General features: G+C 42.4%; 1 protein-coding gene across 1 annotated transcript; it reads right to left on the bottom strand.

The window, feature by feature from the left end:
* Nucleotides 1-2,143: 2,143 nt before the first annotated feature.
* Nucleotides 2,144-2,902, bottom strand: LOC143888046 (uncharacterized). The gene has a single exon (XM_077392331.1). The coding sequence runs from the start codon at nt 2,900-2,902 to the stop codon at nt 2,144-2,146; it is 759 nt and encodes a 252-aa protein (XP_077248446.1).
* Between the last annotated feature and the right edge of the window lie 11,220 nt (nt 2,903-14,122).

Below are 14,122 nucleotides of genomic sequence, written 5' to 3'. Positions count from 1 at the left end.
GAAGATGCAACGGACTCTACATCAGACTGAACAGCGGCATTAGAAGACTCCTCATCGATCTCATCGACGGGCTCGATCACAACTGTACCTACATCAAAAGAAACATCAGATATAGCAAACTCTATTTTTGACTTGGAAATGGACATATAGCTAGAGGCAACGGACTCTTTGATAGAAATAGGATTGTACTAGATGACGACTTGGAGCATGACCTGAGAACTCCATTTTGTGAAGGGTCCCTCGGCTGGGGTGATAAGGCTTTCAGGATCAAGAATCAGCGCATCTCCTCCGATCATGGCTACGATCGGTAACTCAACCTGGAACAGGGAATTCAGAAGACACGGCTCAATGATATCAGCCCAATCAACTTTTGGTTCAATCTTGTGAATCTGTAAGCTCGGGTACTCATCTGGCAGCTTCATAAATAAGAATATCTCAAACCCTGGCAGCTCTTGCCCTGTTAACTCATCAACCTACGGCTCTGCGAACCCACAAAATGCAAAGTCATCTCCCTCTCTGCGGTACTTACATTTCTGATCAGACTAAATGGTTTCATCAGCGCTCCAGACCCTGACGACGGAGCTTAGACCATTTTCGCATGTAATTTTTCATTTCTCTAATCTCATCACGAGAAGGTTCATATCCGAGTCCAAACAACCCTTCGTTCTTTCTCATATCAGGCCATTCGACTGTCCCCTGATTATTGCGATCCAGACCTGCACCGGGAATGTACCCCTGTCTACGCATCATTTTTACAACCTGGGGATCAGTTCTGGTGAGGAACAAAATCTCTTCATTCTTTGCTTTTTCAAATGATATGGCGGTGACTTCTACAGAGAACCCAATCAGACTAACATCACCTTTCTTTTCTGAGGTACCCTCTTGCGAAATTTGGCCTACCTCTAAATCAGGATCACCCTTGACTGTTATCACTCTGTTGTTTCTGATGAACTTAAGTTTCTGGTTCAGCGAAGAAGGGATAACTCCGACCTTATGGAGCCAAGGTCGGCCAAGCAGGAGAAGGAAAGACGCTTTGATATTAAGCACTTGGAACTCTACTTCAAAAACTTCTCCTCCTATCAGGATTTCAATTGCTAGTGTTCCAATAACATCAGGTCCGGTACCATCATACGCCAGAATTCCTTGTTCAGAAGGGATGAAGTCATTCGGCCGATATCCTAGGACAGTAGCAGTGGCTAATGGACATACGTTCAGTGCGGACCCGTTGTCAACTAATACATCTGGGACCTTCTTCCCGCTACAGATAACTGTGATTTTCAGTGGACGCGTATGATTGCGACCCTCAGATGTCAGATCTTCATCAGTGAAAGAAAGAGTCTTGGACACCCTAGCCATCGCTACTAAACCAACCAGTTCATCAAATGTAATATCTACAGATACCTGTGCAGCATTCAACTCTCTTAGTACAACTTGACAGTGCTTTGGGAAAACCATAAGCAAACCCCAAATTGAAATATTAGCCTGGGTCTTTTCAAGTTGACTTAAAAGATTCTCATCTTCTTCTTCGCAACTCGACTTGTTTTGTTTCTGCGCTTCTGCGGCCCTTACAACTTCAGCTGGGTTCTCAGCTCTCAACTCAACAGGTTTGAATATTCACCCACCACGAGTAACATGGCGGACTTCGTCACATTGATCGTTCTAGAAATCAAATCATCAAAGCTTAGAACATACCGAGCGACATCTTGGACTTCCTCTTCATCACATTGAAGAATAAAGGACCAACAGAAGACTCGGCATAATCATCTTCATCTCCGCCCAGCACATAAGGTTTCTCTTCCTCTACTCCTTCAATTTCCTCGCCAAATGCCAAGACAGTCGGTGAATCGGAAGCGATAGCACAGATCAAGGAAGCAGGGTCAAGAATAGGCTCTTCAGTAAAAACCGCCCCAACTGTAGGTGGAGGTCGTGCAGCATGAGTTGGTAATGCATTTCGGGTACTGTTTGGCATAGATACTGAAATTTTTTTCGCTTCTATCATATCCTGAATTTTATGCTTCAAGGCCATACAGTTATCTGTTAGGTACCCTGTTCCTTGATGATATGCACAATACTGATCTTCACGCCAATATCTGGGGAGAATAGGTGGTGGAAGTCTCAGTTCTAAGAGAGTGATCTTTTTGTCTCATAGTAACTTCTTGAGAGCAACAGATAAAGGGTAAGGTAGTGGATCAAAATGCCTTGGCGCTTTCTTCGTTGGCTGCTCTATCTCTGCTACAACTCTTCTTATAGGGGGTGCACCAATCACATTGTTAACTTCGGGCTTTGAAGCTACCATTGGTTTCTTTCCATTCCTTGGATCAAAAGATGACTTCGCCAGAGAACCCTTCAACAACGCATCTTCAGTTATGGTTTCTGTCTTGATTAAGTGATTGAAATCAGAATAATACTGCGTCGCCATGAAGTGGTAATACTGCGGAGATAAATTCTTGACCACAATTTTGATCTGATCTTCTTCCAGAGGGCGATTAGTCATCTGGGCCGCTTTTCTCCTCCATCTTCTTACAAAAGAGGTAAATGTTTCTTGAGGTCCTTGCTTTATTGCTTTCAGATCCCTCTTCGTAACTTCTATTCCTTCTTCCATCGAAAATTGCTCAACAAACGTATTAGCAATTTCATCTAAAGTTCTGAGTTCTTTGGGTTTCAAATGATGGAACCACTTCTTAGCTACTCCTGTCAGAGACATCGGAAATACCTTAGCGATCTGTTCTGGAGACAGCCCATACCCTTCTAGATTTGAAATGAACGACCTCAGATGACTCCACGGGCACCCCGTCCCATCATATTTATCAAAATTTGGCATTCTGAATTTTGGAGGAAGGGTGACACTAGGAAAAAGGGAAAACTCAGACATATTGATCTTCTTTGGCCCCTTAACTTGCATACTTTCAACTTGTTGGGTCAACTTTATCAACCAATTCCTTCTCCTTGTTTGGCATAACTGATTGTGGGAGACAGTTCTCCTCTACATATTGCTCGTCATAGAAATCATCTTCAGGGGAGATAACAGACCGATTAAAGCCTAGAATCACATTAGGAGGATTTTGGACGACAGGCTGTTTCGAGGTAGCAGTTTTCTCACTTTTCAACTGAGTAACTTATTCCTTTAGGGTAGATACCTCTCTTGTAAGGTTCCTCATCAGGTCTCTCATTTCAGCCAACATCTCATTTGACTCGGCCATTTGGTTAAGACTAGGGGAGACAAGTGGAAATAAAGCTGGTGAGAGATAGATGAAGAAAATCTATGACTTAGTCTCGACGTAGAAGATTGTCGGGACCAAGTAGCTTGTGAACTAGTAACTTTTTTCGGAGCAATGGCTTTTGCTTATCTCAGACTCCTGAAATGGAAGTAAAAACACTAATTTAAGTTAAGAAAATAAAAAAGAATGTTATGTACAAATAGAAATGAGAGATAACACAAACACATCTCTCCTTTGGGTAAGAACCAACAGTACAACAATTGTAAGAAGGGTCATGACAGCCCATCAAACATAAACGAATAACCATCACACTTAGGGTGTTTCAGATAAAAACCGGCAGTATGACGGCCCTCCAAAAGGATCGTGCCAATGTAAACTCATGGTTTATTACTAACGCCAAAGAATAGGGCCACACTCAGGAGGTTTTAAATAAATTTCGGCAGCATGACAGCCCCATAGAAGGATCATGGCAAGGTAAGCTCATGGTTTATCAACAACCCTAAAGAATAGCGGTCACACTCAATATATTCTGCGTAAAATTCGGCAGCATAACGACTGTACAAAGAGATGTGGTAAGGTAAGCACAAGGTTTAGCGACAAGCCTAAAAAGATGATGAACACACTCAAGGCATTTAGGGGAAATCCGGCAGCATAACAGTTGTACTAGGAGATATGGTACGGTAAGCACATGGGTCGTCAACAAAACTAAAAGAATAATGATCACCCTAAGGTTTTTAGGAAAAATCCGACAGCATGACGACTGTACTAGGAGGGTCTCAGCAACTAAACATGAAGAGTACACCGTCATTGTCTTGATAAAACAGGGCTCTCAGCAAGAACACACACTCTGGTAGTAATAATGACAAGATAGACTCACAATCGACATGCGGAGCGATCTGATCAGGATCGATCAAAGGATCAAGCTCAGGGAAGATAGATCATGGCTAGAAAGATAATGATGTGAAACCAATGATCTGATCATAATCCAAAAGAAGGATAGATGGGAAAAATTGGTAAGATTGAGGAGGAAAACCTAACTAAGAAGCAGACCCTAATCTAGTAAATATATATATATATAATATATATATATATAATATATATATATATATATATATATATATATATATACATCCTAACCAGGGGAATCAACCCTAGTCTAATCTAGCAGAGCCAAGGAAGTCTTAACTCATGACAGACCGATGAGTGTACTAAGACCGCATTTGTAGCCACACGAGGTGAACTACCCTAGTCTATAATTGGGTCAAGGCTCCTAACTCTAGGCTCCACATGTGTAAGCAACACATGTTAATCCCCAAATGAATGCAATATATATATATAAACACAGGCACTTCCTAGTTGGGTTTCACTAAGTCAGTAAGTACATACATAATATATAAAATAAAGTAGGGCTCTGAACTCAATATATCAGGCACTATGCATATGATCCATACTTTACAGGTATAACACAAGTACACCTAGTGTTATACATAGTATGCTTCATTGCTTATCGGCTGCTGTAAACACAAGTACACCTAGTGTTTACGGCTGTAGCGCTGGCGCATAGCTTGGAAATAGATTCAATAGCGCCATCAGGGTAATGACATCCCAGTCGGGCACGCATTGTATCTATCCCGTGGAGCCAATAATGAAAAACAATGAAAGAAAAAAGAAATATGATAATGCATGTTGTGCGGTGTGTGAATCCCTCATTTTATTTACACACTTATCTGGTGCCCCTGGATTTCTTAGCGAAAAGGTTCCCATTTAACTTGATTTTATCCCAAAATTTCTTCAAAATTCGTAAAAATGGCATTTTTACAGAGTTAGGCAATGTTCCAAGAACTCCTCAGCAGAGTCGTCAGCCTGTGGAGCCCGATCCCGAGGACGGTGAGCGAGGGATACGAGAACCCACGTCAATCCTCTAAGATCTCCACAATGTGAATGAGAGCTCTACCAAGGAACTCTCGAAATGATGCCACTCACAGCATGGGTGGCGATATAAATGAGATACTTCTTGATTCAGGGGCTAGCCAAGAACCAAGATGTACCTATAACAAATAAGAGTCGTCATCCAAGGAAATGGGCCCTGGATCCCATACAATACTCTGTCGTAACGAATAACCAGAGATACAAAAGTCCGTGCCTGGTGACGAATGAGGAAGATCCGAAGAGGACCCCCAATTCGCCCAAGTGCGAGCACCTGGTCTCTTATGCCATTTATTATTAAGTTTGAAGAGTTTTGGGAGAAAATTAGATAAAATGGGAACGAGTATCCCCGAGAAAACGTCTATCTAAGCATGCACGACCCGGGGATGAGTAAAAGAAAATAAACATCCCAATCCTAACTCACCGCATCTACTCCTAACCCATCACATCTAGGAAAGCAGTAACATCTGCATGCACAGCTACAGCTAAGCAGGTAATATAGCAGATATGATAAGCGGGAAAGCAGTAAATATCTACAGCTAAGCATATGATCATGATAAGTAAGCAGGTAAATGTTACAGCTAAGCATGTAAATAAGCATGTGAAACTAAATACACAAGGAATAACCAAGCTGAAAGTAAACACACAAGGAACGAAAGATAAACACACGATAAGCTAAAAGATGGGAGGAAAGAAAGGAATCAGAAAATCGACGGTATGGGTAAACCCAAAATGCCAGAAAAAAGAAAATGGGACATACGATAGACTCAGGGAGCGATTCTAAAGGAATCAAGCTCAATGATCTTGATCCGCTAAAGATCGGACTAGTCTCGCGGTCTTCATAGCCTATCGTTGGGCTCAGCGAGGACAATCCCTGTGAAGGGGCCACGCTACGTCTTCACCCATCCCAAAACCTGATAAAACGTCAGAAAATTGATGAAAACCGAAAAACCACGATCAAGATCAAAAATGGAATGAAAAGAAGGCTCCAAATGACCTGGCAATCACCATCCTTGCCCATTTCGTTTTGAAGTGTTTTGAAAGGTTTGGACGATTTTTTTGGATGTTTAAATGATTTTTTGAAGGGTTTAAATGATTTTATTGAAAAGATTGACTGAACTTGGGACAAAAATCCCTAGCTGCCTACGTACCATGTGGAAAGGGATCAAGCCAACGTAGTTCGAATCAGCTTCTCGAAAAACATTTTTGGTGTTTTTTGGTTTTTTGTTGTTTTGTATTTTTATGTTTTTGTTTATCCCTTTTGGTTGAAAAGGGGTTTTGGCTCAAGAGGTTGCCATCCGTCACAGCCTAAACTCGAACAAGTGTTCCCAAAATCGATGGGATCCCGAAATGCAAAGAGTACCCCAAGGAACGAGCAAAGAGTGACCCCGAAGGTGAAAGAACCTATAAACCCTTTAGGAAATGGTGACCTCAAAGAAGAGAAAACCCCTATGCCGCATGAGAGGTGGAGATTAGAAAAGAGACATGAAGGGCAAAGGGATGGCTCAAGAAACATTTTGTCATCGCCAAATCCGACAAAATGCTCCTGAAAATCGATGGGGAGATTAAATGTCGGTGAAACCCTAAACCTTAATGAAAATCCCAATGACAAGAAGATGCTCAAAGAATCCCAAGTGACACATGAATATCAACACAAAGCCTGGAGAGAAAAGGAGGGGGTTCCGAGTAGCCTCATCATATCTCGAACCTGTCCTCCAATATCCAAACTAAAAATCTAATGAGATCAATCCTGAGGACAGAGTCCGACTTCTTATACTGATAAAGAAACTATCCTGAGTCTAAAAGACCACAGAAGGGATGAGACTATGATGAGGCAAGAACCCCAAAATCAAAACAAGACTAACTCCGAGAACTAACCTTCACTATCACACCACTCCAATATTCACCTTATCCGAGAATACATGGCATAAGCCTCAGAGTCAAAGCCGAACTAGGACAAAGAACCAAAACTGCCGTTGGGGAATCATTTAACTCTCAATATTAGAAGGCTTACTCAACCTACCTTGTTTCCAATTTCACAGATAGAGAATGACATGGAAACTACTGCAACGCAATTGTGCTAATTTTTTTTTAGAAAGAAGAACAACTCAATTAGCATAGTTGTTGAGACATGATCAAACGGAGATCACCACCACGTACAGTTTACAAAAGAAGAGACAACAACCAATTGCCAGTGCAAGCTTATCGGAATGGCCTACAAATTCTTCAAATTTGAATAAAAGAACTTGAGTACCAGAATCCCATAGTATGATTTCTTCTAAAACCCCAAAAGATTTTAATATCAGACCTACAATCCATATCATCATAACTAGCATAAGATCCCAAAAATAAGCATATGCTCATACAGGTATCATAACCAGAAGAAATTCAGAGGGAACAAACTGTAAACATTCAAAGGGATGAATTATACTTACAAAGTGTAGGAGATTATACTTGCGATGAGGCGAAATGTAGTCCACTAGATAGAGTGCTAATGTGCTGAACCTCATCCTTGTAATCTTTCTGATCTTATGACCGAGGTCGGAATTGTCGCCGGACAAAAATAGCCACCATGGTTTAGAACAGTAGAGATGATAGCGATGAGGCCAGAATTTCGGTGGTAGTAAGAGGTTGAGGGTTTGATGGGTTGGGGAAGGAGAAATGATATGGGCGGTTGGAATGGGTTTTTTTTTGGGAATGGGATTAGAGAGAGGTTCTAATAGGGGTGTTCTGAGATGGGTATTGGAATTCAAATAGAATAGGGTTTAGATATGGAGATTTGAGCTAGGGTTTGGTTTAGATCAAGGGTTTGCTTTAATGTAGGTTGGTAAGTGAAATGGGCAAAACAACAGGGGAAGTTGATGGTCGGATCTGGGCGGAGGTGGGTTTAAATGGAAGAGGATAAGATGGGTTTTGAAGAAGGGTTTGGGTATAGATCTGTTGTGGTGGCTGAAATCAATGGGAAAGATGAAGAGGATAATGGTAGAAGAAGAAGAAAATGGAGGAGGTGGAGACGACTTGGCTGGATTGCGGAAAGGACGACCGGAGAAGATGGGAGTTGAGATGGGTTTGGGTTAGAGGCAAGGTGGGGTCGAGCTTTAAAGGTGGCCGGAGTCCCTAGTGGTGGAGATGGCTGATGTGGGTTTTGATGGTTGTTGTGAAGGTATGATGGCTTGGGAATAAAATGGTGTAGAGATTGTGTTCGGGTGTTGGCCGGATTCCAGCAAGTTGCCGGAATCAAAGGAGTTACAAATGGGGTTTGAGAAAAATGGGTTGCAATGGTGGATGCTTTAAGAGAGGCTGATAGTGTTGAAGATGGGAGTGGGGTTACCATCAATGGGAGTGGTGATCATGGAGAGAAGGACTAATGATGTGAGAGTTGGGAGTAGTGGTCGTCGGCCTCTCCCTCTCTTCCTTTCTCTGTTTTTTCGATGTTGGGGCTTGGGAGTAGGCCCCTAAATTCTGAGATGAAGGTAGTGGTGGAGATCAAGGATAATGGTGGTGGTGGAGGCAAGAGGTGGTGGCAGGCCAGAGTTAGTGGTGGTGGAGGTCGGCCGGAATTAATGGTGGAAATGGGGTTTAAGAAGATGGGTTTTGAAGAAATTGAAGGAGGAAAGGGTTTTAATAGCTGCAAGTGGGTGAGTATCCAAAATGGGTTTGATGTAGATGGTGGTTGGGAATGGAGATGGGTTGGAGGTGGCAGAGAAGTGATGGGATGGGTTTGGCCGGATTTCGGCAAGAACAGTCGGAGAAGAAGACCGAAGATGGATGGTGGAATAAATGGTGGAGATGAGATGAAGATGGGAAAAAGGGGTTAGATGCAGGTCGGATAGAGATAGATAGGGTGATGAGGGAGTGGCCGAGAAATGGGGTGGCTACCGGCCGGAAAATGGCCGGTGGCAATGGGTGACCGGAGAAGAAAACATGAAACCTCTCTCTCTTTGCCCTATTTTTCCAACGAAAATGGGAGCTCCCCTCTTTTTTCTTCCTTTTTTTTTCTCCCTCTGCTTTTACTTTTATATCTAGGGTTGAAACCCTCATGTTAATCTTAGCCATCCATTTTCCTTTTGGTGAATTGGATCACCTCCACCCTTGTAGAAAAATCTAGAACCCTAGGCATGTGCTCTTCAATCACTACCCTACACGTAGTCCCCTTTTGATCCTATGGTCCTTGCTTGTTGCTTGCAGAGGAAGCAATAGAAATTTCCAAGAATGCCCTCTTTTAAATGGGAAATGATATATTATGCCCCCTTCTCTCTCATGGGCATCCCCATCTTAGTGAATTTATGACTACTCTTTTGCACTATGGAGCTGACTTGAATGAGAAATAGGGAGAGATCTACACTTCAATTTAAAGTGATATTAGCACAACCCTACTTTGATTACTGCACCAACTCATTTCCCATATTAATTATTGCACAAACCTAGCTTGTCTCTTCAAAGGAATAGGTTGTTGATATCGGCACACCCATGCTTTCCAAATACACTCTCCTTTACCTTTCATTTAGGAACTAATGTTGGCCCATACCCAGTTTTGATAACGGCACAACTTTAGCTAGCCTTTACTAAATATTTTCGTCCATTTTACTTAAAATTTAGCTAGCCTTTACTAAACATCAAGGAAAGGTTGGGGGTAAACATTGGAGCTTAGGTGTGCAGACGAATGAGTGCCAATACCAAAAGCTCAGGGGTATTTCGTAACTTTTCAAATTTTGGGAAAACGCAAAGCGAAGCTTAGGGCTTTCGAACAAAGGGTATGACTAGGGTCCAAGGATCATCTGGGCTATCCAGTTTTTCAAAAATGTTTTGGAAATGAGGGGATTATGGACTTTTCGGATTCTTTCTACTGCTGGGGGTTGGTTCTTCGGAGGTTCCAAAATTGTTTGGGATTTTATTCGATTTCGGAAATTTACTCAACTTCGGGAATTTATTCAATTCTTGAGCTTTAGGGTCTGGTCAAAATGGGGTGTCTACAATTAGCAGCTCTCTTTCTTCCTCCATTGGCCATTTTTTTTATGTTATTAGATGAAGTGGGTTTCTGATGAAGACCGGCGGAGACGGAATGCAAGAAATGGACCAAGTCTTAATAAAATAAACCAGATCTGTGCTATTCATTCAAGGGCTGGGTATCATGAAACTAAAACCGGTCCCAAATAACAAAGAAAAGAAAAAAGAAAAAAGAACATTGGGAAAAATGAAGAGCCAGTAAAATGGAGATGATACTCTATTTAAAAACAAGCTTTTGTACATGTTATTTGCACATTAATCATCAGTAAGTTCCTCCACTATGAAAAAACAGGGATTTAACAGCATTTGGCTGAACTGGGTATCAGCATGCATTTCCAACCCTTTTTCTCTGTCATTCTTAATGGATCCCCTAAAGGCTACTTTTCTTCATCCAATGGTCTGCGCCAGGGGGATCCCCTTTCTCCTCTATTGTTTTGTATTTCAATGGAAATGATGTCCATTACTATTGATAAAAGTCTCCAAAAACAGCGCATTTCCACCCCTTTTATATGCAGAGACATTGCTATCACTCACCTCTTATTTGCAGATGATCTAATGGTGTTCCTAAAGGGAGATATTACGTCAACCAAAGGCATTCTCAAGTGCCTCAGCAGGTTTTCAAAGATCTCAGGCCTTGAAGCCAATCTGGAGAAAAGTGAAATTTTCTTCTCAGGTCTGCATTCAAGGACAAAGCGGAACATTTTGCAGCTGATGAACATCAAGGAAGGCTCATTCCCCATTAAGTATCTTGGGCTCCCCCTGGTCACAAGCAGATTGAGTATCAGAGATTGCTCTTCTCTGGTCTCCAAAATTTAGGCAAAAATTTCAAGTTGGAGTAGCAGGCATCTTAGTCAAGCGGGCCGAGTTGAACTAATCAAATTTGTGCTAAATGCTTTCCAGATATATTGGTCCTCTGCTTTCAATATCCCAAAAGCGGTGCTGGAAAACATCGAAAGAATCTTCAGGAATTACTGTTGGGGAGACACTCCGGAAAAAAGAAAATTTCACTCCATTGGCTGGGGTGACATCTGTAAACCAAAAGAGGAAGGTGGCTTGGGTCTCCGCAAGCTTGTTGATGTGAACCAAGCGTCAGGGATCAAGTGTCTATGGAACGTGATTAACAAGCCGGACTCTCTTTGGTCCTCTTGGGTGCACTCCAAATATATAAAAGGGAAAAAAATTTGGACCATGAAAATGCCGGCTAGAGCTTCCTAGGGAGTCAGAGGTATCATGAGAGCGAGAGACACTGCTAAGAAGTTCATTTGCTATAATGTTGGCAAAGATGAGGAAGTGGACTTTTGGTTACAACCTTGACACCCAACAGGCCCCCTCATTGATCAATTTTCAAGGCACAGAGCAAACCTCACTTTGGCATCCGCCCACTCTCTCTCTCTCGCAACTTCATAATAGAAATGGTTGGAAACTTAGATTGGAAAAGCACTCCTTGAGGGAAGAAATGGCAATTCTCAAAAACTCCATCTTCAACAACCAAAACAAAAACTTTCCAATATGGAAACCAACTACTTATGGTGAGTTTTCCTCGAAGAGCTGTTGGGATTCAATCCGTGTTAAATATCCAAAACCCCCCTGGTCAAGCACTCTCTGGTTTACTGGCCATGCCCCTCGATATTCTTTAGTAACATGGAAAGCCATTCAATACAAGCTTAGTACGAAGGATAGAATCAGTGCTTTCAGCGTTGGATTGGACCTGTCTTGTCCCCTTTCCAAGTCAGCTCAGGAAATATTGATCACCTCTTTTTCAAATGTTCCTACTCAGCCTGGATTTGGCGTTCAATTCTATGGCGACTTGGATCCAGAAGGAAACCAAAAAAATCAATTGCTCAAGAGGAAGTTTGGGTCAGAAGTAACTATAAAGGAAAAGGGCAAGCTGCCATGGCAATGAAGCTTTGTTTTACTTCCTCTGTGTATCACATCTGGCGAGAGCGAAACAGTAGGCTTTTTTAGAACAAAAGATCCCATAAAACTCACATCCTTCAGGTAATCCTCACTGATGTGAGATCGAAAATCAACTCATCTGACAGTGATGATGACCCGTTTCTTTGGGAAATCGCTTACAACATTGGTTATAAATTCAATCCCAAAAAATCATAGCCAGAGTTTATCTCCTGGTCACCTCCTAGCATCAATGAGATAAAGGTTAACACTGATGCATCCCTTGATGCTAATGGGGGGGGGGGGCATTGGGGGCATTCTCAGAATTAATGATGGGTCTGGTATAGCAATGTTTTCTCTTCTCACAGATCTGAAGGAGATTTTTGGGCTGGAGCTTCTTGCTATAAAAAACGGCATTGAGCTGGACCTGCGCCGTAGTTCTCATAGCATTTGGATTGAATCGGACTCTTCTTACGCAGTTAACATTGTAAAGAAATCTGCAAAGTGCCCCCTGGAACCAGATTAACAGAGTCCACCAAATCCACAATCTCCTGGAAAAATTCCACAACTGGAAAATCACCCATGTAGGGAGGGAAGGAAATACTGCTGCCGATATCCTCTCCAAAAGAGGCTTCCCGGCAAAAGGAGAAGATTTGTGTATGAGTGTGATCACTCCGGAGCTTCAGGACTCTATTCTCAAAGACAGTGTCGGCATGATTTATGCTAGAATGTAATCTTTCCTTTTATGCTAGCCTTTGGATGCTAGCCTCTTGGCTTATTAGCCTTTCGATCCTTGTGTATTTTCTTCTTGCTTGCTAATATATTCTGGTCGGGGTCTTGCCTAACCCCAGCTTACTCACCCAAAAAAAAAGTTCCTCCAGTAAAATCAGAAGCTGATAGTGATAAAAATATGGTTGAGGGGACTTTGGATTTTCAAAATCTAGAAGTGTAGTTGAAAAGATAGTCCCGTATCGAATGATAAAAAGGAAAGAGAAGGGCTTATAAAGCATTACCCTTCTCTACTACTTGTTTGGTTGCACATTGAGTTGAACACATGGGTGAAACGCACCGTCCGCGCGTTGTGGGAATGGGCACATGGTGCTTTTTTAGGCGCACTTTGCATCGTCGCGAGGAGCAATTGGAGCCTTTAATTTTTCCAGATTATATCTCGACATTGGGTTGAACACATGGGTGGAATGCACCGTCCGCGCAATGTGGGGAATGGGCACATGGTGCTTTTTTAGGCGCACATTGCATCGTCGCGAGGAGCAATTGGAGCCTTTAATTTTTTCAGATTAGATCTGGACCGTTGGATCTAGATCAAGACGGATCGGTCAAATGGGTGGGCCGAATGGTTCTGTCGGGTAATTGGCCCAAGGGGCCCAGTGCCGAATGGTTTGGGCTTTGGGTTCGGGCCTAACGATCGGCCCAATGAGCCTTTAATTTTTCCAGATTAGATCTGGACCGTTGGATCTAGATCAAAACGGATCGGTCAGATGGGTGGGCCGAATGGTTCTTTCAGGTAGTCGAACCAAGGGGCCCAGTGCCGAATGGTTTGGGCTTTGGGTTCGGGCCTAACGGTAGGCCCAGCGGGCCCAGTTCTCCAACAGTCAGCGGGTGCAATCCATTGGATTGTGTCCCTTACCCGAACGGTTAAGAGCCCAGGGGTTGCGATCCCCACCGTAGATGGTTGATCTAATGGTTACGGGGTTGGAGGGAGGTTTTACTCAAACCAACAGTCACTCCAGGATCGATCAGGACCGTTCAACAGTGAATGGGTGCAATCTAACGGTCAGAATTCAAACCAATCTGGAAAGTTGCCTTGTAGAAGTGCTTTTCACATTGAAAAGATACCATAGGCTCTATAAAAAGTAGAATTCTTACATTTCAATACAGAATCGAATTAGCATCTTTGTAGTGCATTTTGACAAATCCAATACATACTTCTACATTCTTTCTTAATTCCCCAAGTCTTTTACATAGTGTCTTTTTCTTTTTACTGTTCTAGATACTGTTATTCTGCAGAAACAGTATATGGAAATTTCTCTAAGGCTTGAAATTTCTGAAGGGCATTTCGG

This window comes from Tasmannia lanceolata, unplaced genomic scaffold, assembly GCF_043159265.1.
Source record: "Tasmannia lanceolata isolate RefF3 unplaced genomic scaffold, GAP_Taslan_0.1 ptg000012l, whole genome shotgun sequence".
In the NCBI taxonomy this organism is placed as follows: Eukaryota; Viridiplantae; Streptophyta; class Magnoliopsida; order Canellales; family Winteraceae; genus Tasmannia; species Tasmannia lanceolata.
The sequence above is the reverse complement of the archived record's forward strand: the minus strand, read 5'-3'. Positions and strand labels throughout refer to the sequence as shown.